Genomic DNA, 27,895 nt, shown 5'->3' with positions numbered 1-27,895 from the left:
TGTAGGTGAGCATGAAGGATAGACAAGCTTCGAGGATTTTGAATTGGGAACACAACAGAACACTAACACTCATGGATTTGGGTATAGTCAGACGCCTGCTAATATTGATGATTCGTTTTTAGATCGAACCAATAAATTGTCAAACGAATTCAATCAATGGCACCAGTGTGACCAAGAAGAAGAACGACGTCGTCTGTCATTTTATTTTTAGATCGTATGTTACTAATTGTATGTTTTATTGTAGTCTATGTATGTTGATATACTTATTCCATGATAATTCTATGTTTATCCTTTTGTGTGATGTAAATTAAATGATAAATAGTAGTTCATGCAGGAAAAGAACATATCAATATTCGCATATTCATCTAAAGAAATTAAAATTCTTAATGGAGTACCCTCATTTCTTATTGAATTCCTAAAAAACACTATTTATAATGAATTTTAATAAATTTTTCCGATTTTTGGAAGCTTTATTCTAGCCGATTCACCCGATTTTCGATCCGGATCACCGATTCGCCGATCTGGATCGACTTTTGAGGTGCTCGATCCGAGTCGCCGATTCGCTTTTTAAACTATTGGTTTTGAGGATAAGTAACTATGAAAGGGGAGTATGTAATTATTTATAAAAAGGAAACATATGGCAACCACATCATGTGCACGCTTGAATCGACCGCAAGCACCATCCCAACGACTTACAATTTTGACTAAAAAGAAGAAAACAGAAAGACACAATTATTTATACTATTTTACTTTTGTTTTATTTTTATAAATTTTATTAACTTGAAAAATTGGGGCTTTTAAACTTCCCAATTAAGCTCACCTAAAAGAAAATAATTATTTACAAATTGACCACACAACCCTTAAAACATTTTAGAATATTTTAATTAATTAATTTATTTTTAATTGTTTTAAACACTTTAAAATTTCATATAAATCCAATATACCATAGAATTTTAAATACCAAATTCAATCATTTGTGTGTGTAACCTAGGGTCATTCCTTGTTTTGGTGGGTGCTTTATGTCCGGTGGTAACAAGAGATGCGTTTGGCTTTGATAAACATCCCACCTTTCCCTCATGCTTATTGAGACAAAGAAGGGGACATGCATATGGGGGTTAAGATGGGTTGACTTTATATACTATTTTGTTGTAAATAAACTATCTTATCATATTGTAGTATTGAAATTATCTGCCCTAATTGCCATATATATATATATATATATATATATATATATGGAAAATGATCATGTGAGTCAGTGGGCTAACAAAAAAAAAAAGCTCAACTGTCCAAATTTCATCACCGTCCAAATTTCATCGTGTGGTCATGATTGTCCAGTAGTATTTTATTTTTCATTTTTTTTCTATAAATCAGAATAATCTGAAATTTGGATGGTATATACATCTTACTGAGGCGCATCTAGTAAAAATATAAAACAAATTATCCGTAAAATAAATTGACCAAAATACCCCCAAATCTTTTAGGGGATATTTTGGTCAATTTTTTTATGTAAAATATTTTTTTTATAATTTTTGAAGATTCCCTTATTTTGATGAATACATGTTCCAAATTTTAGGCCATTCTGATTTTTTAAAAAATAAAATACTACCAAACAATCGTGACCGCGCGATGAACTTTGGATGAGGATGGGGGTAAGTAAAATCACTGTTCATTTTATTCTATAGGCATTGCGTAGTGTTTTATATTTATATATATATATATATATATATATATATATATATATTCAATATGGGCCGTTGGGCTCATTTTATGGGAAATACTAGCGTAGGTCAGTGGGTCTACAGCTACATATGAGCCCAACAGCCTATATTCAATATGGGCTGATCCAATGATTATGATTGCATTTTGTATTTTTAATTTTAATTTTTTTTATAAATGAAAATTACTTGAAATTTTGGGCATGTGTTCTTTAAAAATAGTAGAATCCCATAAAACTAAAAAAAATAAAAAAATAATGAGAAATAAATTGACAAAAATACTCCTAAGAGATATTGATCAATTTATATCTTATAAATTATTTTTTAAATATTTTTATTAAGTACATATTGATAAGAAGAATAGACGCCTAAAATTTCATGTGATTTTGATTTGTATAAATAAAATTCTAATTCATATATGAAATGAGGTTATGCTTGTCAGATCGGCCCAAATTGAATCTGAATTGTCAGGCTCATATGTAGCTGTAGGCCGACTGGCCTATGCTAGCATTTCCCTATATATCACAATGTATTTCAACATCCCCCCTCAAACTCATAGTGGCATGAAAGAGAGCAACTGGAGTTTGGATAATAAGAGCGAAAACGCGCAATGGGATGGGCCTTGGTGAGGAGATCAACTAATTGGTGTTCTAAACGAACAAAAGGAAGTGTAATAGTCCCTTACTAAAAATGATGTCGAGTCAAATGGCAATCAATTTCAATGTGTTCTGTTCGATAATGAAATACATCATTGTGAGTTATTAGAATATCACTTTTATTATCACAAAAAACAGATGAAGGGCCAAAATGAGAAACACCCATATCTTGGAGTAACCATCATAACTAGATAATCTCACAAGCAGTATAAGCAAGTGCATGATATTCAGCTTCTGCACTTGAACAAGCAACTACATATTGTTTCTTACCTTTCTAGGATATAAGGGAATCACCGATAAAAATAAGGAAGCTAGTGGTGGAACATTAAAAAAAGAGTTACCTATATTTATGTCTACATTAGAAAAGTATTACCCATATTTATGGCTTTTTATGCATGAAAGAAGAAGAGAAAGATAAAGAGGAAATGTGGGAGGGAGATGGGGAAAAGAGTAAATTAAAAAAAATTAGAAGAGAGTTAATATGGGGAGAGGAGAAATGAGAGAGAAATTAATAGGGGGAGAGAAGAGAGAGAGAGATTAATATGGGGGATGAGAGAAAAGAGTGAAATGTGAGGAGGCTTGGAGTTATTAAGAAATAGGGAAAGAAGAAGAAAGGGAATGAATGCGATGAGATGACATGTATGGGCATGAGAAAGATGTGAGTGAGAGAGTGTAAGACATGATACATATGGTCATGAGAGAGCTGAGGGGAAGAGAGAGTTATTAATATCGTAGGACATGTGGCGAAATAATAAGCGGAGTAGTCCTCACACTTAATATATAATAGATAGATATAATAGGAAGCACATACGCAATGCCTATGAACAGTGTTTACACACATAGGCTCATCACCATCTAAAAAAATTCGGGTGGTGTGCATGTTTCGACTGACACGGACCTAGCACGTCTGTGGTGGTACTGTCACATACATACTAGGTCCATGGCGGTCAAAAAATTAACGCAGAACTGCAATGGGCGGGTCTGTTCAATAAACCACCACGGACATAACAAATATGTGGCGATGGCGAAATACTGTAGCATTTTGCCTATAAACGTTTTTTAAGTCTTTCATATGTATATATATATATAGGAAAAAGCTGGGATTAGCCAACTAGCTCATATGAACATATGAGCCCAATGGACCAGATTGAATCTGAGCTGATTTGACGATCACAAATGTCTAGTAGTGCTTGAATTTTATTTATTTTTCTACAAGTCCAAATCACTTAAAATTATAGGCGTGTATTCTTCTCATCAATGCGTATGTAATAAAAATATAAAAAGAAGTATTCGTGAAAAAAAATATCAAAATACCCCCCGAAATATTAAGGGGGTATTTTGGTCAATTTATTTAATGTAAAATATTTTTTTTGATATTTTTAAAAGATTCATCTATTTTTGATAAACACACGCCTAAAATTTTAAGTGTTTTGGATTTATAAATAAATAAATAAAATTAAAACACTATCGGACATCCGTGATCGTCAGATCGGCCCAGATTCAATATGGGACGTTGGGCTCATATGTTCATATGAACTAGTGGGCTAATCCCAACTTTTTCCAAATTTCAAACAATTTGGATTCCTAGAAAAAAAAAAGTAAAATTCAATTACGAAATACAATTGTGATCATTTGATCAGTCCAGATTCAATCTAGGCCGTTGGGCTCCCATGGGCTGACATAGGCAAAAATGAACAGTGATTTCGCCTACCCTCATCACCATCCAAACTTCATCGCACGGTCACAATTGTCTGGTAGTGTTTTAATTTTCATTTGTTTTATTAATTGAAATGATTTGAAATTTGGAGCATGTGTACATCTTAGTGAGGCGCACCTAATAGAAATATGAAGAAAATAATTCGTAAAATATAAATTAACCAAAATATCCCTGCAAATTTTTAGGGGTATTTTGGTCAATTTATATTTTACGAATTAATTTTTTCATATTTTTATTAAGTGTGCCTCACTAAGATGTACACATGATCCAAATTTCAAGTAATTTGGATTTAAAAAAAATGAAAATTGAAAAACTACCGGACAACTGTAACCGTACGATGAAGCTTGGATGGTGATGATGATAGGTGAAATCACTATTCATTTTTGCCTATAGGCGTTAGGAAGAGTTTTCCTATATATATATATATATTTGTGTGTGTGTTTTTATATTTATTTAATGTATGTGTATAAGTGAGGTTTATAGAAAGTGGCAGCTTTATTTGTAGAAGTAAGGTTACGATATTCTAAAAGGAAATGTTTCTATAGTTCCCCTACAACATAGAATATCTATGCTTTTCCTACCATCTAGCCGTCCAATTTTGATCAAGAGAGCCACTCACGTTTGATCTTCGATCCAAGGTCTCAAAGTATTTTATTTTTAGTTTTTTTTATACAAATTGTATGAATATGAAATTTGGTACATGCCATCTTCTCCAAACAAGTAAAATATCTCGATTTTCATTTTTCTTTATGTATAGGGCATGTTCATATGGGCATCTAGAAAAACCATTTTTAAGAAAATATTTATCAATTCTACTATTCATTGCCTTTTTTAATTTTGTAAACTTTAGTTTCTTGCCCTTTTGACATAACCAATTGGTTGTTCACTATACACATATTTTTCAAGAACACCATTAAAAAATGCCGATTTCACATCCATTTGAAAAATTTTCTATTTCATTTGGGCTACAAGAGACATGATTAATCTAATGGTTTCCAAACGAGCAACGGGGGCAAATACCTCATCACAGTCAATTCCGGGTATTTACTTGTACCCTTTAGCAACTAATCTTGATTTAAACCGTTCGATCACTCCATTAGCATTTCTCTTTGTCTTGTAAAACCATTTCACACCAATTGCTTTGTGGCTCTTAAGAAGTATTGTAAGCTCCCATGTGACATTCCTCTCAATTGCTTCAATTTCTTCATCTATGGCGTTTTTCCACACTTTACTTTTCCATGCTTCATCAAAGTAAATAGGATCTAAATCTGCATAAAGACAAAGTAATGTGAGATATTCATTTTCAACATCAAGCCTACAAGTAATCGAATAAATTTCTTGAAGGCTTTTTGTTTTCATGGGCCTATGAGATGAACTTCTAATTAAAGTAGATCAAAATATAATGAACAAATACCCCTTGAAACTTTCAAAGGTATTTTGGTCATGGAAATATTTTTTGTTTATATTTTTCCCTAGTGCGAGTTTAATAGAGGATTGGACGTCCAATATTTGGTACCAAAATAGTTTACAAAAAAAGAATTAAAAATAAAATAGTGTAGAGACGTGACATTATGATTGGGACAATCTTAGCCCTCCATTCGGAATGGACGTTTGGATAAGGGGAAGTATATAAGTTTTATGTTGTAAGGGAAGTATAGAAAGCTTGCCCTATTCTAAAGTGCTCAAGTTAAACATCAGAGAATGACATGTCTTTCAAACTTGGAAAAAGATTATATAAGGTTGCAACCTTAAAATGTAGAATTATAGATGCGCCTCGAAATTCTATCGAAAAAAGTTTTTTTAATGTTGAAAAACTTTATAATTGATCATCTTGACATTGATATAAATGAATATGAAAATAAATTAAAATTAAGTTCCATAAATAGTGCATCTTGCAACACGTTATCTAGACCGTTAATTTTTAAGATTTTCATATGTTCATAGATCTACTTGATTTTAACTATTTTTGGAGTTCATAATTTTATAATTAGATGTGAAAATAGATTTTCAAATAATTCTAATAATTTTTTATACCAAATCTAATATTATTTAAGGTTCCAACCTTATAGAAACCACATCCTTTAAACATTGTTAAAAAGTGACAAGTAGTTTGAGATAATATCAAATCTACTCTATCCAATCAAAATAAATAGCATAGATTACTTCAACCTTACTTCTACAGTGAGATTGCTATGACTCTATGATGGATCCATGGAAAATACCAAATCAATGGTTCAAATGGGTTTTGCTTGAGGTAGTAAATGTATAGTAGCTCCAAAGGAAAATAGTATACATGCTTAAGATATTTTTTAACATTTTGGGGAGTGTGAGATAAATATTTTTTTAATAGACAACTGGGTAAAATTTGAGAAACTCAAAATCATTGTTAAAAAATTGAGGAACCCAAAACTAAGGGCGTGTTTGGTTCACGTGAAAAATTTCTTCATGTGATTAGGTATGAGATATATTTTTTTTGAATATTAACATAACATTTGGTAGAATAATGTTTTCATATCAATTAGCGACTAATTGGTGTGGAAAAATGCACTAGGACAAATTAATGGGAAAATATTTCCACGTAAAACATTGTTAAAAAAGTAAAAATATTTATATGTGAAACATACGTGGCCTAATTTTCTTTTGGAAAAAGTGTATACATGGTTATAGCCTTAAATGGTAGAATTACAGATTCACTTAAAAAATCCACCAGGAAAGGCTGTTTTAATGTTGAAAACCCTTCGATTGATCATCTCGATATTAAGATGTATGAATATATAAAAAAAAGATTTTGAGTCTCTGAAATAGTGTACTTTACAACACATTATTTAGACAGTCAATTTTCAAGATTTATAGATATATTTGATTTTAATTATTTTTAAAGTTTAAAATTTATAATCAAAGATAAAAATAGAATTTCAAATAATTCTATAAACTTTTTATACCAAAATTATATGCTAGGATAAAATTTGGAGGTGATTGTTTGAGGGTTGCACACCCTTTTATTTTTTTCGTAAAAGCTCACCAAGAATTAATACCAAATTTTCTCTCGCGATGGCGCATAATCTCCTCAGCTAGCTGTTTTGCCGGGGGAGTAAGTGCAAGGTATGTTCCCGCGGGAGTACACAATACTCGCTCGCAAAGTACAAGAAACGGCGTCTGCTCTCGGGTGAGGCTTCTGCTCTCTCTCTCGAACCAGAGACCTGCAAAAGTGCATGCCCAACTAACGTGATGTGCACAGACATACTCCTCTTCAGTTGCAAACCAGTTCCGCCACTAACGAAGCTTCAATTTCTTCACAAAAAGACGGCTTTAGACTGTTGCTACAGTAAAGCAAACACCCATAGAACACTTATGGAGAAGCAAAGAAAATGGCCAAAACCAATCAGGAGATCGATGAAGGTCTGTGCTTTTGGTATCGGTGAAGGAGATTCAATTACCGGGAACTTTTTGCCTTCTGTTTTCACAGTTGCGGTGGCTGTTGCCAATCGTGTATTGTACAAACTCGCCCTTGTTCCCATGAAAAAGTATCCCTTCTTCCTTGCTCAGGTCACATCTTTTGGGTACTCTCTCTCTCTCTCTCTCTCTCTCTCTCTCTCTCTCTCTTTCTCAATTTCTCTCTACAGAAATCACAGTCCTTCTCTAATACTAGTGTTGGGCTTATATGGTTGCTCTCAATTGAAGAATTTCATGGTTCAATTCAAACTACTGATCAAAATTTACTGTGTTGGGCTCTGTATTTTTCCTTATTCTCTCTCTCTCTCTCGCTTGCTCTCTCTATATTTAACTGTTGAGGATTGGGTCTGTATTTTTCCGTCTTCTGGCTCCTCCTTCTCTCGCTCTCTCTCTCTCTCTATCTATTTCACTGTTGTGGAGTTATGTTGGTTTGTGTACTAACCATTTACACTGCCCTGAGTCGTCCACATCTGATGGGCTGGAGATTGTTTTTCCTTTTACCGATATTCTTCTTAATTCTCTCTCTTCATTCATTATACATGAATAATGCCATGCCCAGAGTGACTGGTTTTGTTATAATTGGGGTGTTGTGCAAATTTTGAATCTTGTGGCAGTTCATCCAAATTCTCCATGCTAACCTAGTTTCAGGGGCATTTCAGTTAACATCTATAGTTTATGATTGATTAGTGTTTATTTTTTTGAATGTTCCATTTATAGGTGTTCCTTGCTATGCGTTACTAGTGGGTAGTCTGTATAGTCAAACTAGGTGAAGTGCATTAAGCTCTGGGCTTTAGAAGTCATTAGAACTTTTTACTTTGTAGTCATTAGGCCCCTGTTCTGTATTGGTGAGTGCACTTCGATTCTCATTTTGCTGTGCAGCAGAATGAACTGCTTCTGTAATTTTAGCAAAACCTTAGAGTTAGACAGGAATCTTTGTTGAATCTATCAGTTTATCTAAAGGTGTTGCTTTACTGTTCAGCATATGCTGTTTTCTTAGAGCAAGGGACTAAACTGTGATTCATGTGTGTGCAAGTCTTGATCTTGGTGTCGGTTTTACCTTGCTAAGCTTTATGAAGTCATTCGGGTTTACATTCTATCATGTCATTATTGATAGAGAATACTAGAAATGATCATGAGTTTAAAGCCTTAAACAGACCATTGCCTCCAAATTTACCAGATTATTAATTCCTTGGAGGTTGGTGAGCCTGTAGTATGTAGAGCTGCATAAATTGGAGGGCTGTTTGGATGTGTGGTGTGTCTATTCAGGAGACGTCTTGGGACAAACTTTGTTGTGGAATAAGATGAGGGCGATTCTATTGCAGAAGGCTGAAAACCAGTTGAGAAATCCAAACAGCTGAATCTCAAAATATGGGTTTTTTTTTTTCTAAATGGGAAAAGGAGGAGAAGGTTATGAGTAGGGCCTATGTAGCTACAGGCTTGGACTCTTCCAAATGATAATGTTATGAACACAGTTAACAGTGTCTGGCATGTACCAGAGATGTGACTTGTTAACCCAAAAATATTTGATACTGTAAATGCAGGACAATAAAAGAGATATAATTGTATATCACAAAAACTGAAGATAGATAACGACACATAATTATGATATAAATCTAATATACATGGTGAAAATGCAATAATAAAATGCTATGTAAGCTTAACTCTTTGCACCTTTGCCTACAGAGTTTTGATATATTTAGTGATTCCATGTCATATTCTGGTATTTGGGTTTATGACATATTTTCTCTGGCCAGTTCTAGGGTATCATTCTCCGTTTATAGAAGCTTTTCCCTTGTGGATATCTTCTTATGATCTTCTTGTATATTGTATCTTGTTCTGATTTAGATTTTCTTCTTGTTGATTGTACTAGGTATGTGGTGATCTATTTTTCTATTCTATGCATTCGCTATCATGCTGGAGTTGTAACAAAAGATATGCTATTGTTACCAAAATCCAATTTTATGGCTATTGGTCTACTGGATTCTCTTGGACTTGCTCTTGGGATGGCTGCAGGAGGTATCTCCAGCAAATTCTGTTTAATATCCATGGCATAGGAAGCTATTCGCTTGAGTTAGATAATTAGATTGGAACGTGGTTAGAGTAAATCAAAACATATTGATATTCAATATTGGATTATTTCACCCCCTTGGAAATTTGTTTTTCTCGAGTACAGTATGCAATAGCTCCGGGACTTGGCCTCTGCCCAAGCTGAGTAACTCGTCCGAGTCCGAGTCAACTCACCCTAGTCATGTACAACTCCAAGAGCACTACTTTTTTTTAAAGTAATACAAAAAATATTTTAGAAGTTTTTAAATAGTGAAGAGAGTTATAAACAACATTCAAATTCTAAAAAAGGTGAAAAAAATTAAATAAAGGATAGAATTTGAAAAAAAATGTTTTATAGCTGGAAACAATAAAATATTCTAAAAAAACGGGAGAATAGAAAAATAGAGTATCATCATCATCATCATCCAAGACTTATCCCGATTATTTGGGGTCGGTACATGAATTTTGTTCCTCCATTCTTCTTTTTTAGAGGCCATACCTTTAGTAAGACCAAAAACGTCGGTTCAGGACTTATGATAAGAAGTGGCAAAGTTTTACATTGGTTGCCTACCTAATGCCACCCACCTCCTCTACCTGGGCTTGTGGGGGGTTAAGGGAAAGTTTAAGGTCCTCACTCTTAATAGACCGTCTAAAAAGAATAGGTAAATAACTAAATAATGGGACAAAAAGTTTCATAAGAACATAAAGTTGCTCCGGGGCATTTTGCCCAAGCTGATTTTCAAATTGTGAGCCAATCTCAAGGAGCATAGCACTAGTAGAAGATTGAGAAAAGACTTGTTTGAATTCCTAGTTCCCTATATCCTTGAGAATTAGAGGCAAGTCTTCATAGTATTTCAAGAAATTTCACATGCAGACAGAAGTTTGGAGTACAGTATTGAGTCGCATCCTAGAGCTAAACTTGCTTTTGCATCATCATCATCATCATCATCATAACTTTTTCCCAACTATTTAGGGTCAGCTATACGAATCATGGTCCGTCATTATGCACTATCGAGGCCATACCCTCAGCGAAACCATAAGTCCCCATATCTTTTCTCACTACTTCCAACCAGGTTCCTTTGGGTCTATCCCTTGCCTTTTGAGCCACAGCTAAACATGCTTTTGCATGCTGTGCAAAATTTGCAATGCATTGTTGTCCCGTCTACTTGATCATCTAAATCCGTGTTTGCAAAAGTTGCTCAACCACAAAACTCGATCCCTGGGTGGTCCTAGTGACTCAAGTGAATCAGAGTTGACTCGCTGGAGTTGGCTCCAAGTTGCCGAATTAGCTAAAGAACCAAGAAATAGAATAAAATTTTGTGAAATGTCTAAAAATACAATAAAAAATAAAAAGTATATGAAAAACATGGAACATGAGAACAATGATATTGTTGGCTTGAAAGAAACCTCCAAAATCCAAAAAAATGGTAAAACAACAAAAAAATAGAAAACCAGATAAATTATAAAAAATAAAAGTCATGCAAAAGTTAATTGTGAATCAACTATAATTTGATTCAATGAATTTAAATTCGAAAAAAAAGTAAATTTTACCCAAAATTTCAAGGCCAATCCCCCAATATGTGCACTCATTGCAAATTGATGCCTACAATCTATGTCAAAGCTTCCTCAAAAACCCTAATTGGGACCCCCAAACCAAATTTGGGTTTCAACTTTGGATATAGGTAACCCAAGCTCTTGAAAAAGTAGGATGAACGGTAGTCCGAAATTTAAATCTCACAAATTTAAAATTTCTTGTGAGAAAGATGAAGAACCCGAAAACAGCCTTAGGAAGCAAATTTGATCGAAGATCGACCAACCATTGCAAAGAACTAGCAATTTCACAAACCTCCTTTCCCAAGCCCTGGTGCGAAAGGAGCAGGGTTGTGTTGATGGGCTGCCAACGTGAAACTTTGCCACATCTCTATCATGAATTCTGATCCAATTGGAGGACAAAATTCATGTAGCAAACCCCAAATTGTTGGGACAAAGCTTTGATGATGATGATGAGGAGGGTAAGAAAAACTCACAAATCATCATAAAAAACATCAAAATTATATATGAAACATATGTATACATTGATTTAATAAAAATATATAACCTTCGTGAGTTTTTATGATCTTTTTTATATGCTTGAGTTTGTACCAGGACTAGGCTTGGCAAGGTGCCGAGACCGAGTAACGCAGCCAGTTCTGAGTCAACTTGGCTGATTCCGAGTTTAAAGCTGTGCCTTTGAACTTTTCTATTTCAATTTGGATTTGACTTCCTTCATTCCACTTCCGACTTTGACTTGATTGTCATTTGGACCATCTTGTGCATGCAAACTTAATTAAGAAAAACTGAATTAGGACTTCTTTTATCTCTATTATGCACCAATTTAATATGTTTTCTGTGTGACAGCCATGCTTCCAGGACCTGCTATACCTGTTTTATCTCAGGTAAAGTGATTTGTATATATGAGTAGTTACCTGTGGTCGTACTTTATGCACATATTGCATTTAAATGTTTCCCTAAATTTCCTTATTTCCAATCAAAGTCAATAATGCAATCTTGGTTTATCAAGGGACATATTTGAAGCGTACTGAACGTTGCAGCATCTCTACCTATGGAGGCTTTCTTTTATTAGTACTTCTAACAAGGCTTTTATTATTTGATCAGTACTTCTAACTAGGCATTTTATATTTTCCTTTCAGACATTTTTGGTTTGGCAGCTTTTCTTCTCCACCTTGATTCTAGGAAGGAAATACAGTCCCAAGCAAATTATTGGTTGCATACTTGTAGCTGCTGGTGTGGCTGTGGCTGTCACAAGGTATCGCATTTGGACCATTTCTCATCTAAGTGCTGCCCATGTCCCTTTGATTATACTTTGCATTTTTATCTTCTGTAAAAGCTATTTCTTATCGCGATGAATTGATTGTTTAAAAGAATGGCATTGAGCACCTAAACGGTTCTTGTTCCTATTTGCTTGAACTTCCATATCTTTCAGTAGGGTCGAAGAACCATTGCTTGATTTTGTGTTTGCTAGAACTGGCATCTGTGAATTAAGGAACCTGGGCTGTGTAAGACATACTTCATTTGCTTAGGTTAGTCGCTTGTCCTCTAATCTTTCTCCAAATAGAAATACTATTGAAAAAAAAAAAAAAAAGTTCCAAAATTATGATATATCCTGGGAAAGCATTATTCCTTCCCAATAATAGCATAGCACAACCATTTGCTACACAAGCTGGATTCTATTCCCATGTGCACATGCACTGGAAGTTGGTTTTCATACTACTTGTGTATGTTTCTTCAAAGGTCACTTGCAGCATGCAACGAAACATTGCTAGCAGTTTGTTGTGGGTTCTTTATCACAGACAGTGGGTTAAAAACTGAATCTCCAATTAGTTCCTTCGAAACTTCTGTGCTATGCTTGTTATCTTGGTCAGTTGCATATTATCTCCATTGGAACTTTTTAATAAAGCCCAGAATCTTCTAAATCCTGGAATTGAAGATCTACTATGTGGATGGCCTACATCCAGCTAACAATAAAAAAAGAAAGAGATGGTGTAAAATGTATATGCATCCATTTTAGATATTAATATTTAGCCATTTTTACATGTGTGTATGTCTCAATTTCCATGTCTGAGATATCCTATACCTTAATTCTCTTCTATGTTACGTTCTTTTTCTTGTCAGATATCCTTCTGTAGCTCTTTTAAAAGTAGAATTGCTTTGAGCCTGACTAGATAATTAAATTCCAATTGTATAACCCTCTCATGTGTCTCAAATCCGATCATGAGGATTTTGTTTTTGATCATTTGAGATCAAGATGATTACTTGTAGAAGGCCAAATTTTATGAATTTGAGCATTATACCTTTTACATGATTTTGAGTGCCAACCTTGATTTCAGCGGGCAGAATGAGGGTCAATTGCTTCATAAGGTGGAGTTTATATGGCCATGCGTAATGATGGTTTCAGCTGCATGTCATTCTGGTGCATCAATTCTCAAGGTCTCGACCTCGAATATTCATTTTTTTTTTAGTTTTCAAAGAAAATAATTAATAGTGAAAGGTTCTGTACTGTTTTTCTAATATCTATCAGAGACTCAGACAACCCTGACCTTGTCATACTGGCATGTGTTTGTCAGGAGTATGTTTTCATTGATTCTGCCAGACGTTTAAAGGTATGAATGTGTGATGTTCACATGTCTATGCAATCTGTAATAGTAAAGTATATTGTAATCCAATAGATTACAAGTGTATGGTGCGCTAAGGCTGCATCCACTATTTGTTCTCATTAATAGATGGTCGGACATTAATTTTACTGGGTTGAATATCCTTGTTGCTCCAATTAAGTTATCTCCAAACTTCCATTAGTATAATAAATAATGGATGTAGCTCTATAACATATACCACAGCCATGGTAGATGTTTACACTTAACCATCTCATAGTCTTTAAAATTTATAAGTTTAAATAGAACAAGTGCTTTATTGATCCATGTTTTCAGGGAAAGTCTCTGGACCTCTTTGTTGTCAACTCTTTCAGTTCTGGATTCCAGGTGACTAATCTGTACTGTTGAAAATTATTTATAAAAAACACTACTGAATTTTTTTAAAATTATTTTATACAAACATAGTAATGCTGTTAATGGTAAAAATAAATGCATTGTGACACTTAATTGAAAACCGCATTGCTTAAATTTCATTCCTGTAAATTTTCTGAAGTGATAATAGTACTTGCAAATATATTTGGAAGATAAATTTCTTATGTTTTTCATTGAAAATGAACCTTTTATGTTGGTTATTTTATTTTAGAGTGCCCAAAATTGTATTCATTTTTTTTTGGTGCTTATGTAGGCTCTTTTTGCATTTCTGCTCCTTCCTTTCTTCTCAAGCTTCAAAGGAATTTCATTTCTTGAGTTGCCTACCTACCTGAGGAGTGGTGTGGCTTGTTTTATAAATGTGGGGTCTCGAATATCAGGTGAGCTTTTCCGATCTAGAATTGATTTTCTATGTACTTTTTATCTTTGTAGTTTCTTTCTCTTTGTACACATGCTTCTCTTACTGTTCCAGTGTTTGCAAAACTGGGCTATCTAACCGTTAACCGCCCGGTTAAATCGGAACTGGCCGGTTCCGGTTTTGGACTGTTTGGTGATCAACCGGTATTTAAAAAAAAATCAAAACAAATGTATATAAATTCCCAAAAACAAAGAATTTGATTTGTAATATATTTTTTAATATTCTTTACATTATGGTAAAGATTAAAATTATTTTGGTCATAAATACTCACTTTTATATTTTTCCATCTTTTTCATAAAATTTTAAAAATACCCCTAGGCACAAATCGATTTGTTAAAATCCATTTTTTTTATTAATTTTCAACTTCATTTGAATTTGTTTTGTTTTGATCATTCTTTATTTGCTTTTCATATTTTAGCAGATTTTTTTATATATATTTTTTATTTTTTTAAACACTTTTTTGACCGCTTGGAACTTACCCGATTAGAGCAGTTGAATCAGCCGGTTTACCGGTTAAGCTGGTTAAACTGCTTCCAGGACCATGTCCGGTTAACCGTTTCGATTCGATTTTGCGAACACTGTACTGCTCCAATTGTTCTCCTTTCCTTTCATTGTTTTTGATTTGTTGTGAAGTATAAATGTGGCAAATAGCTCTGGTTTCTTATTGATATGCAGCATGCCTTCTGCTTTTGATATTCTCTTAGGAATTAGCTCGAGCTATTCAGTGAAATTTCCAAGATGTATATTATAATGGTAATTGTCTTGGCATAATTCTTTATTTCATTCTTAAAACTAGTCCCTTTTTCTTTTAAGAGTAAATTTTCATGTCTCTATGGACATTGCATAAAGAAAGATACGAAAAAGAGCAAATTTATTTGCTACATTGGGGTAGGAATTGCAAAGCGGAGGTTTCATCTCTTTATAAGACTCTGCTTTTCTTGTGGCTGAACTGAACTTGTGTAAAGTGAGGAGCATCATGATGTTAGTCAATCTTAACTCTTTGTGAAATTTTAGCGAAAATTGAGTTTTTCTGCTCTTTCTAAACAGAAATGTGGGCAGCCCTTAGTTGACTGTAATCAAAAGAATTTAGTATGTTTCACTGTTTTCTTAATGTTTATTTAAAGATTGATTTACAAAATTGAAATCTAATCTTGTCTAATATTCGAGGTATTTGAATTATCATTATCAAATTGCTCTTATTTACCCATAGTTTTTCACTCAAAAACTGAATTTTGGTTCTACTGGACCTAATCCAATTTATTTCCAAAATTCTGAGCCATGTTGATATGTTGACAATCTATTGAAGATCTATAAAAGGTGGAATCAAAGTGTAGGACATTAACTTGTTTCAGTCAAGAAGGATACAACAAAGACATTTATTTAAAGGGTGTGGTTTACATAAGGTGCCCACCAACGGTAAAAGTAAGGCGCACCTCCAAACTCTACTAGGAGGTGCAATTTTGGTATAAAAAACCCTTATGATGGCCTGAAAATCTGTTACCACCCCTAATTCTGAAATTCAAAGCTCAAAAAATGGTGCCGTTTGAGCAAATCTATAAGCATTTACAAATCTTGAAAATGGATGGTCCAGATCATAGTTGCGGGAACCTTGGGGATAAGGCCATGGTCCCACCTTAGGAACTTTATCCCGCAGTTCCTCTAGGGGATGTTAGAGGAGCTGAGTTTAGAGAAATAGGGATCTCACTTTCTATAAAATGGGATCTCCGTTTACGTTCCTGTAGGATCCCTTCAAGGAGAGGAGATATACTGTTAACTGAATTATTGCTCCTCTCCTTAGTACTGTATATTTATTTATTTTTATTTATTTCTGCTTACTATTGGTTTTTTAGCTTTCGTTGAAATTCACATAAATGTGATTAGGGAAAATTCTATCAGGTTGTGAAGGAGCTCCCTTATTGCCCTTATTATACATAGCAGCAAACATGGCATTCAATACCTCTGTGCTTAATCTCGTCAAGAATTCTTCTGCAGTGGTTGCATCACTTACTGTAACATTATCAGGTAATACTTAGTATATTAATCAGACTAAAGCATGAACTAGTACTAGCTATTATGCAGATTATTTCTTGTTTCCTTGTTGGGTTAATGGGTTTGCTATACTCTCTTCATTGCAGTGCCACTCTCAATCTACATTCTTTCATTTCCCCTGCCTTGCATTCCTCAAGCTGCAAGGTTGACCTCAAGCTTTGTTGTTGGGACCATTGTTCTTGTGTTGGGTTTAATACTATACAACCTTCCTCGAATCAGTGAGCAGGCCTCGAAAAGGATTTGACATCCTTTCTGTGAGTTCATTCAATTAATTGTTCTTTATTGATTGATATTCTTTTATTTGTTAAATCTGAGATGTATCTTATTTGCTTTTATATTTTGTTCAATTGATAATCATCAGTGCGACAAAAGGATTCCCAATAAGTGTCCATCCTTGCCCATGCTTTTCCTTTCTTTCCCATTTCTTTCCCATTTCTTCTTGAATTTTTATCACTTTTTAATTAAACTGTTTTGGTGAAACAAAAATTGTTGGCTATTTGGCTGAATTTTAGAATCAAATTGAAGTCACCAAATGCCAATATATTATCCATTCCAATTTCTACAACAATGGCCATATACTTGGGGAGAGGGTTTGTGAAGATACCCATTTTTTTATTAGGTTCTTCAACAGGTTGATTTCTAGGTCTGACAGTGATGTCGTCCCAATTAATCAACCCTTGAATCACCCGCTTCAAGTAGAAACAGTTTTGGGTATCATGGGCATGGTTTCTATGCCACTTGCACCATATGTTCTTATCCTTAACCTCATCCTTAACCTCAAATGGTGGTTCATATGGTGGCGGGAGTTGAACCATGTTTTTCTTCAAGAGAAACTCCAGCACTTTTTCTAACGGGTCTTTGAGAGGAGTGAAGTTGTCATCTCGCCTTCGATTGTTATTTTGAGCGTTAACTCTAGGCTGACCCATTCGATTTTGATTCTTATTATTGTGCTGGGTGGTTGAACCCTGGGCCGGTCCGTTAACGACAATTTCGTTAACCTGACTGGAAGCTTTCCCCTTGCCGTTGCTCTTATTTTTATTCTGGGAAGTCGTAATGGGTTTGTTATCGGGCCTAGTATTGAGGGGTGTCCCTCTTGGCCTTTCATGTCGTGCCACCCGCTCGATCATGGAGTCGAAAGAGTGGGGGATGAGTCCCTGAATAAAGAAGCTCTTGTATTCAGGGGCTACATTTTCTAAGGCCATCGAGATTTTAGCTGGGTCCGTAAGTGGACATTCGACGACCCGCATTGCCTCCTCGTGGAATCAACCGATAAAATCCTCGAAGGATTCTCCTGAGTTTTGTTTGGTTGCACTGAGTTCGCCCAGGGAAAGAGATCTTGGTGTCGACCCACCTTAATGAGAGACGGACTGGTTGAACATTTCATCTGGAGTTATGTGTGGTTGAGTGGTCATTATTCTCTGACGCCAGTTTAAATCCTTGCTGGTCAAAGCTTGTAAAAACAGGGCCTTCAACTGGCTAGGCTTGTCTCGCAAGGCTCGGACGGAGAGGAGGTATGCGTTGATGTGAATATCTGGGTCACTCTTCCCATTGAATTTGTTTTTAAACTCTGAGATGACAAACCCAGGAGGAAGGTCTTCCAAGGGTCTCTTGAACATAGGACTTTGGGGGTAGAATATCATGCATACCCATTCTTATGAGCATATCCTGCATCGCTTTTAAAGTGCCTTCTTGTTGAGTATTTGGTGTGACAGTAGGCCCACCGGTTGGTGGGTTCCCAAGTGTAGATTGGTAAGTTGAGGCAATGGGTCGGGTTGGGTATGCGACTTGAAAAAAAGTATGAGACCCCAGACCCTATTGGACCTGATCCAAAAATATATACATCTTTAAAAATTATAACGCATAATATATAATTATATTTTATTTAAAAAAAAAATTATATAGAGACGAGGCTTTAAACAATCAAATTAGAGCACACATAAAAAATACCACTAGAAGAGGCTGTTTTGATGCCCAAATATCGTCAAATTGATCATCTCGACATCAAGATGCATACACATGAGAAAAAAATGAATTTCAAGTTTTAAAAATAGTGCATCTTGTAATGTATTTTTTTACTGTCAACAAGACACTGAAATTTTACAGGAATCACCCATCGAGATCAGATTGGGTGGAAAGCTCTCTATGTCTCCCTCCGAATCTCTTGATTTATTTATTTTTTTAATCAATATTTTACTACTACGGACAACTGACCCTAATTAGTTGGGAAAATACTTTGACAATGACAATTTTACTGTTATCGGACAATCGTGTGGGAGATGCAAAGCTCGATTCCCTATTTTAGAAAACTACAAGGGTTTTAGAAATAGATATAGTTTCTATGAGTCAGTGTAGAAATGAGGCACCTATTAGAAAATTATTTTTGAGATGGATTTTTTGACTTAAATTTTTTAGGACATGTAATCTCTAACATGGACATCATGAATTTGGAAAAAAATAAATAAATTTTAAAAATTAGAAATAATAATTCTAATTGTTTTTTGATGGACCACCTATTTGCATCGATGGATGCTTGGGACCGCATATTCAGCCCGAACGAAACAATTTTCCTTTAGAAATTAGAATATACAACAAGGCATAGGAGTTGCAAAGAAAGTAAACCTAATCTTGATGTACCCAGCTTTAAATCATGAACGACAATGAGCATATACTATATGCTTACTCCCTTGGGCAAAAGAGCTACTTCAAATGATTTTTTTTATATAAAATGTAAGTTTTGGATCCGCATTAGAATTTCCAGATGAGTGTTTTCTAAAAAAGAATTTCAATTTTGAGCTCCTAAACACATAGATTAGACCATCCAAAAATTAGACTTCATGACTAATTTTAGGATAGTATTCTTTTCAAGCTCATGTAAAATGTATATGACACCCTTTTTTCCCTTTTTTTTTTTTTGGTGAGGATATCACTAGGAGGCTACATCTCCAAAGTATTGGGAGGGTTTCACCGAGGGAGTGTAAATTACACTAAAAAAAGTAATGTCTAAAGGTTGAACAAAGACAATCCAATTCTTTGAGGGTGAGATCTAAGTGTTAAAAAAACTCAAAATTCAGTTTTTTTTTCTTTTAAAAATATTCTTAAGCAGTTCCTAAATTTTCAAATTTAAAAAATTATCCCAAGTACATCTTTTAAATGAGGGAGTAGGTATATACTCCTACAGTAGCATCCTATTTACACTTGAAAGAGCGACAAACCCCTTCTTCAAAAGCTTTATATAGTAAATTAGGAAAGATTGGGCGATTCCCGATTCCATAAGGGAATTTTGGCCTAGTTAGTTATTGATTTTGATCGGCATTTTTTAAACATTGAGGGAATTAAAGGAAAGTTTATATCGCCACCCCTATTTTGGTTAGAAAATTTAATATTTTTTTAGGTGCATCACATTGAGAAAATAACACCTAAAAATTAAGTACTTTGAGGTATCGGATCTAGATCAAATAGTCAGTGGTTCACTTGATCTTAATTGAACTGTTGGATGGGGGAATAGATATCTTCCATGCTGTAGGGAATGTCTAGAGTGATCGAGATCGAGATCGAGAGAGATAGAGGGGTTGCAGTGTCACGATCAGCATGCCCCTCACAGAGAATTGGATTTGATGTGCAAATCACTATGCATCACACATTATGCAAAGGCTTCGAATGGTGCACCACCTGTTGCATACAAATTACAAAACACAGGCCCCAATCCTATCTATAATAAAATTTGTGCCCCTCATTCCCCAGTATTAGTTCCTGATCCCAACAATCATATTTTCTTTCCACAAAAAATTGGGATCTACTTATTTTGATGCAATTTGGAGAGGCAATTATCATTGTATGCGGTTTTCGTAGTTCCGGAGCTTTACTATATTTGAAAAAGCCACATTTGTGTGGTGCTTAGGCTTGAAACCGTTACTAATTTTTGTTTAAAAAATGCTTCAGTGTAATTCAAAACAACACTTTTGTTTTATTGTACTTTCCTAAAATGCCTCTGTTGAGAGATATAGATATGGGTTTGAGTCCCATATTGAAGATGAAAGAGAGCTTGTTGAGTTATATTTAAAAGCACACATTCCTAAGAACAAAGGAGAGAGATTGAGCATGTGCGAAGCATGAAAGCGTGTGACGCATATGCATACATGTGAGGACGTGGGCATGGATGGTGCACTACCGTTGATGAGATGGAAGCTTGTAACAATCACCATCAAGTGCATGTAACTTGTAGCTGTTGGGGTGCATGTAACACTTCAAGTGCATGTAAGAGCTTAGGAACATTGTAAAAGACTTGTTTGTTTTCATATATACTGATGACGAATTGCCCTTCTTATGCATAAAATACTCAATTGAAGGGGGGCAAATATCGTCGTGAGATAGCGCTCCTGCGTGCTCGAATGCAAGAAGAGTTCGATATCTCATTTTTGGAAATCATACCGTTTCCTGCCCCTATTTCACCCAACCTTTTTCCAACAATTCAATACGATATCTTATGGGCGAAATAAAGGAGACTGACATGACTTTTTTGAAAATTATGAATCGCGACTTTACTCGACTCGAACGCTTCAAAGGCTTAACTTCAAGAGATGTCAGTAAAAGGTTATCTTTTTTCTTACCACTCTCAAAGTGGCTTACATAGGCACTGAGTCTATGCCTGGACTGCCGTCACCATTGGATGACTCCACCAATGAGCAAACTCAATCATACAAGAGATGGATAGAGGATGATTATATATACAAGGGTCACATCCTTTGGTGGACCTGATCTATGACATGTATGCCTCTATTGACACAACAAGAGAGCTATGGAAACTACTTGAAACCAAGTACCTCATGGAAGAGTTTGGTAATAAAAGATTTCCGATCTCTAACTTTTTAGATTTTAAATTCATTGAAAACAATCATATACTCTCTCAAGTATATGAGTTATAGCTTGTAGTCAATGAACTTAAAGATTGTGGTATTTTCTTGAATATTTTCTTGTTGGCTCTATAATTCATGTGTTACCCCCATATTGGAGAGAGTACCTAAAGAAGATGAAACACAATAAAGTTGATCTTGATTTGGTTCAACTTCAAAGATCTATTTGAATTGAAGAAGAGAATAGACTTAGGGAAAAGAAAGATGAATCAATTAATTTTCACTCCAAGGCAAATATTGTTGAGCAAAAATCATATGCTCTATATAACAAGAAGTTTGTTTTTTCTAAGGTCCATAATAAAAATTACAAGGACGAAAAGTCTATTGCCAACAAAAAAAGAGAGTCACTTGTTATATATGTGGAAAACTGGGACATTATTGAAGAGAGTGTCGACACTGGAAAGGGCTCAAGAGCCCTAGAGACCAAGTGAAGTTGACCATTGAATAAAAGTTTGTAACAATAGTCACCAAAGTAAATATGATCGATAAAGATAATGGATGGTGTGATACCGACGCTACCGTTCATGTATCTAACAATTGAGACATGTTTAATACTTTTGAACCAGTGGTTGATGGTAATTATGTTTAACGTGGAACCCAAGCTATGACAAATATGCTTGGAAAGGGTACGGTGGAACTAAAGCTTAGTTCGGGCAAGGTACTCACCTTATAAAATGTGTACTACATACCAGACTTGAACGAGGCTTTAAAATGGTCATTGGGTTTGACAAACTCATCTTGAAAAAAAATGATGTATTTGTTTACAAGGGATGCTCATGTGATGGGATGTTCAAATTTGACTTTATTAATGAAATGAATAAGCTTTATGTGTATATTGTTACTTCTTGTGATATATGACATGGTAGATTAGGACATGTTAATTATGCTTCCATTAAATCTTTGGTTAAATTATGATTACTTTCTAATTGTGATGAATTAACTAAAGAAAAATGTGAAGTATGTGTACAGGCTAAAATAACTTGAAAACCATTTCCTTCAATTGAAAGAAATAGTGAATTATTAGGACTTATACATAGTGATGTATATGATTTAAATAATGTTCTAATAAGAGATGGAAAAAAATACTGTATAACCTTTATTGATGGTTTTTTAGATTTTCTTATGTTTATTTACTTGGATATAAAGATGAGGCTTTTGAAAAATTTAAAATTTTTCAAAGCGAAAGTTGAAAATTAACTTAGTAATAAAATAATAATTATTAGAAGTGTCAAAGGAGGAGAATATTTATCAAATGGCTTTAGTGAATTTTGTGAAAATAATGATATTATTCATCAAGGAACTGCTCTTTATACCCCTCAACAAAATGGACTAGTGAAAAGGAAAAATAAAACTTTAGTTGAAATGGTAAATGCAATGCTTATTTCCTCTTCCTTGCTGCCATTGAATATGTGGGGCGAAATTTTATTATCTGTATGCTTTATATTGAATAGAATTTCATATAAAAAGAGTGATAAGACATCTTATGAGCTTTGGTTTGAATTTTTTCAAAGTATGGGGTTGTCTTGCATATGTTAGATTTCGAGATCCTAAAAGAAATAAATTGTGTCCTAGAACATCTAAATGTGTTTTTGTGGGATATTCTCATAATAGTAAAGCTTATAGATGTTTAGATCTAAATTCTAACATAATTTTGGAATCTAGAGATGCTGAATTTTTTTGAAAATATCACTTGTCAAAGTGAAGTGGATGAATCAAATAACATGCAAAATAAAAATAAGCGTGAAAATGATCATAATATTGATGAATAACATGTAGAAAATAATGATGATGAAACAATAGAACGAATAAGAAATAAGAGAATTAGAAGTGATCCATCTTACAACTTTGGACATAACTTCTATATTTATCTTGTTGAGGCTAATCAAAATAAAATTTTAAATTCATTACTTATAGTCTCAAATACGAAGGAAGATCCTACTTCTCTAAATGAAGCTTTGGCATCTCAAGATGCAATTTTTTGAAGAAAATTTATAAATAATGAAATAGATTCCATAATAGCTGAAAAACTTGGAAATTAGTTGATATTCTACCTAGTTCTAACCCATTGGTTGTAAAAGGATTTTTAAAAGAAAATAAATTCTGATGATTTTATAAATAAATATAAAACAATATTAGTTGCTAAAGGTTTTAAACAAAAAGAAGGCATTGAATATTTTGATACAGATGCACCAGTAGTAAGAATTGCTACTATTAGATTGCTTTTAACAATAGCCTATTCTAATGATCTTGTCATACATCAAATGGATACAAAAACTGCTTTATTAAATGGTAACTTAGATAAATAAATATATATGAAACAACTAGATAATGTCAGGTCATGAGAATAAAGTTTCTAAATTGGTTAAATCATTTTATGGACTAAAACAATCACCTAAATAATGGCATAACAAATTTGACAATGTGTTGATGTCAAATGGTTTTAAGAGAAATGAGGCTGATAAATGTGTATGTGGTAAGAAAATAAATTCTTTGTGTCATAATTTGTTTATATGTAGATGATATATTTATCTTTGGTTCTAATCTAAAAATTGTAGAGAAAACTAAAAAGTTCCTCACATCTAACTTTGATATGAAGGACTCAAGAGAGGCTGTTGTGATACTTGGTATCAAAATAGTTAGAAAATAAAATGTATTAATCTTGACTCAATCTCACTACATTGAGAAAATGCTTAATAAATTTGGGCATACTGACAGTAAGTTAGTATCTGCCCCTATAGATCCTCATATTTAATTAGAGAAAAATGATGGGAGATGTATATCTCAACTTGAACATGCAAGGGTAATTGGTAGTTTGATGTATACAGTGACTAGCACGAGACCTGACATTGCATATGCAGTTGGTAAACTTAGTGGATATACAAGTTGCCTAAGTAAAGAGCATTGAGATGGTATATCTTAAGTATTAAGATACTTGAAAGAAACTATCAATTATGACATAAAATATGTGGGTTATCCTGGAGTGTTGGAAGGGTTCAGTAATGCTAATTGGAATAATGAATTCCAAGATTCACTATCAACATCTGGATACATATTTACATTAGCAGGTGATGCGATATCATGATGGTCAAATAAACAAACGTATATTTCTCACTTTACTATGGAGTCTAAAATTATTTATTTAGACTCTACAGCAAAAGAGGCCAGCTAAATAATTTGTTATATGATATTCATATATGACCAAAATCAATAACTGCTATAATAATATATTGTGATAATCAAGCTCTTATTTCGAGAGCTTTTAATGACATATATAATAAAAAATCTATACATATTGCGATAACGCATAACTCCATTAAAATATTAATTGGGGATGGTGTGATTAGTGTAGAATATGTAGAATCAAAATAAAATTTGACTAATTCTTTGACTAAAGACTTTTCAAGGGATGACATTAGTAATATTTCAAAACGAATGGGGCTAGAGTCCATTGAGTAATCATCTCCAGTGAGAGTCTAACTTAATCTTTTGTAACTTCAAAACTCTAAGTTCAATGTAGTAAAAATAAAATGTACGTATAGTTAGTTTGGCACTAGATGACAAAATATAATAGCATCCATTTTAAGAAAATCCATATGGTAGATAAGTCTAGTGATGGCTTGTATATTAGTAGGATGAACTATGCTCTTAATGTTGTCTATTGACTATATAAGTCGAAGTGTTTTATGTACAGAGACACTCTTGATAGACATACCTATATAAGTGTGGAAGTGAAGCCGCTTCTTATGAGATGGACTCGTTTCAAGAGCACTTAGAAATCTGGATATAAACATAAAGACCAAAACGTGCTGGTAGTTAAAAAGCCACCAGAGTTGAATATTGTTTGTGAGTTATGCTATCGGTATGTTAGATAAGCAAGCTGGTTAAAAGTTGTATACTATCACGGTACTTGATGGACTTTGTAGTGTACACTCTAAGTGAATGTTCAAATTGAAAGATACTTTCATAGTATGCAAATAATATGTTTCTTACGTTTTGTTTTGTTATTTTGACATAGTGAAGGAAATTGTTAGTATTTTTGGTTTGAAAAATACTTTCTTAAAATGCCTTTGTAGAGAGAGAGGAATATGTGGGTTTGAGTCCCATATTGAACATGAGATATATTTAAGAGAATGCATTCCCATACAATGCACTCTAGGAACAAATGAGAGAGAATGTGCGTGTGCTGGCATGCAAAGCGTGCGACGTGCGCGCACACATGCTAGGGTGTGGGCGTCGGCTTGATAGCGCACTTCACACGTTTGCGTCAGTGCATGAGGCGCCCAGGTGCCCCTCGCTCACCACAACACTAAGCGGGCAGCCTTTTGGCCCTCTATAACAAGGGCCCTCCTACCCATACAAGTTAGTTTTTACAGCACACTTTTGAGCCTCTCAATGCACATTTTCTCTGTAATTCCAGCAAGCAAACCAATGGGTTAAACACTCTCTCTACTCGATTTTCTCTCTTTAAACTATCAAGACTCTGGTGTTCATGTGTGGGTTCCATGCTCGTGTACATAGAGTTTAGGAACATTGTAAAGACCTCTTTGTTTCCCTGTATCCCAATGACGAATTGCCCTTCTTATGCACATTAAATACTCAATTGAAATGGGGCAAATATCGTCTTGAGATGCACTTATGCGTGCTCGAAAACAAGAAGAGTTCAAGATCTCATTTTTTGGAAATCGTACCATTTTCTGCTCCAATTTCACAAAACATTTTTCCAACAAAAACTCTTTGAGATGTTATCAAACTTAAAGCTCTAAGACTGATGCAAGTCTAGTAGATTTGCAAACGCCTGAAATGGACAGTTAAAAAGAATGTGTGATAAGATTGACTATTTTTAGAGCTTGAAATCAATTTTCTTAAGATTCATGATTATGAGGTTGATGATAAATTTGTAGGATGTCTAGCATCAAGATTGCAATTCCTATCGAGATTTGAGGTGTCACTTTGTAAAGCCATGGGCCTACAATGTACTTTCCTTTTATTATTTAATGAAAGTTTAGCATAATTAAGATTGAGCTTTCATTGGATCTTCCAACCATAGTAATGAAACACGTTTTGGATGTAAATCATGTAGCATAACTTGCAAGGAGTAAATAAGATTCAATATTGAGTAGAAATAAAGTTAGTCTTAGCTTTGGTCTTTAAAACTAAGGATTGAATACAATGAGATCGTTTACCCTTGATACAAGGAGGTCACATGTACATATAAGCATCAAGTCAAAAACTTTGGTGTGTAATAAATGCATCCATTCATTTTCACATCCTATTGTTAGGATTAATTGTGACCACTTTATACCAAAGATAAACAGTCTCATTATATACTTTTTCTTTAAAAGTACAATCAAACTTGTCGATTGGGTCCGAGCAAGGACCAAAATACCAAGCCGTGGTTTCAAATGATTTTCCAGCCATGGATGGTAATGCGTACATGAAGTGTGAGTTGAGGTCCCACAGGACCAGGCTGTGCATTTAATTGTGCACACATGTTTGTTCATGTGCGTGACACGTCTAAAGAAGTATTTGATTTGCAGCTCAAAGGATCACGATTGATTGAGGCCCGCCTTTTCTATTTGAAAAATAAGGTTTTACTTTTTTATTTTTTAAATGAATCCCAAGATGGATCAAGTGATCTTTGAAAAATTTCTGGTCGCCATAAAAATTCGTGGAAGAGTTATTTTTGCCCATGGGACTAATTATGCAACATGGTGCCCCAAAACATTTGCCCATTTTTCTCAACAACTTTGTTAGGAAATTTTTTTAGGGGATTGCATACAATGAGACCATTAACCTATTATACGAGACGTAATTGATTAACCATCATGTGAAATTTTATAGTTTGAGTGTATCACAAAGTTCGAGAATATTTCTTTTGAACTTTGTGCTTGGTCAATGGAAGAAATGTAACCACTCAATTTCATATTCAATGATCAAGATTAACTGTGACTACTTTATACAAAAAGTAAATGGCCTCGTTGTATACTTTTCCTTTTTTTAATAGACAATCTTGTTGGTCCAATGGAATAGACTTCACAGCATGGAATTTTAGTTTTCACATATTGATGCCTAGCGTGTATGCACACTATTTGATTTTTTTTTAATTGATTGACCGGAGACATGTGAGCTTCACCTAGGTAGGCACGAAAAAGAAAATGTAACAAAAAAATCAAAATAACCCCAGTTATTTGGTGCATATAAGTGTGTGTGTGTTTTTTTTTTAATTTTTTTTTTGGAGCTCCAACTTCATAGTTCAGACAATAAAGTTTAAGATCTATGATACTTATGTAAAATTAAGAGTCAAACATGAACCAGCATAATATGGCTAATTTGAGTTGATCAAGCAATACTATT

The 27,895-nt window shown here is 34.1% G+C and overlaps 1 protein-coding gene across 8 annotated transcripts; it reads left to right on the top strand.

Moving 5' to 3' along the window:
* Positions 1-7,179: 7,179 nt before the first annotated feature.
* Positions 7,180-25,542, top strand: CLT2 (CRT (chloroquine-resistance transporter)-like transporter 2). 8 transcript variants are annotated; one of them, XR_016047569.1, is made up of 11 exons: positions 7,180-7,648; positions 9,412-9,557; positions 11,985-12,022; positions 12,278-12,393; positions 13,475-13,574; positions 13,712-13,747; positions 14,072-14,122; positions 14,421-14,544; positions 15,287-15,335; positions 16,479-16,604; positions 16,718-17,045. XR_016047569.1 is itself a non-coding variant. In XM_088855852.1 (11 exons), exons 1-10 carry the CDS (start codon positions 7,317-7,319, stop codon positions 16,873-16,875), a joined length of 1,227 nt encoding a protein of 408 aa, XP_088711978.1. In that variant the 5' UTR covers positions 7,181-7,316; the 3' UTR covers positions 16,876-16,885; positions 25,233-25,542. The 8 variants fall into 8 exon arrangements, 6 of the variants coding, with proteins under 6 accessions (XP_088711978.1, XP_020528010.1, XP_006852886.1 ...); XR_016047570.1 differs by having other exon boundaries at positions 7,181-7,648; positions 15,258-15,335; XM_088855852.1 differs by lacking the exon at positions 15,287-15,335 and adding an exon at positions 25,233-25,542 and having other exon boundaries at positions 7,181-7,648; positions 16,718-16,885.
* The last annotated feature ends 2,353 nt before the right edge of the window (positions 25,543-27,895 follow it).

The sequence above is a fragment of the Amborella trichopoda genome, chromosome 13, assembly GCF_054954075.1.
Source record: "Amborella trichopoda isolate Santa Cruz 75 chromosome 13, AtrichopodaSantaCruz75HAP2 v2.0, whole genome shotgun sequence".
Taxonomy (NCBI): Eukaryota; Viridiplantae; Streptophyta; class Magnoliopsida; order Amborellales; family Amborellaceae; genus Amborella; species Amborella trichopoda.
Note: the sequence above shows the minus strand (reverse complement) of the source record. Positions and strands in the feature narration are given on the sequence as shown.

Coding starts and splice junctions, on each gene's coding strand:
- CLT2 (XM_020672351.2), top strand. CDS start 7,317: ATGTGCACAGACATACTCCTCTTCAGTTGCAAACCAGTTCCGCCACTA. Junction 13,575..13,711: donor CTGGTGCATCAATTCTCAAG/GTCTCGACCTCG, acceptor TGTGTTTGTCAG/GAGTATGTTTTCATTGATTC. Junction 14,123..14,420: donor CTTTCAGTTCTGGATTCCAG/GTGACTAATCTG, acceptor GTGCTTATGTAG/GCTCTTTTTGCATTTCTGCT.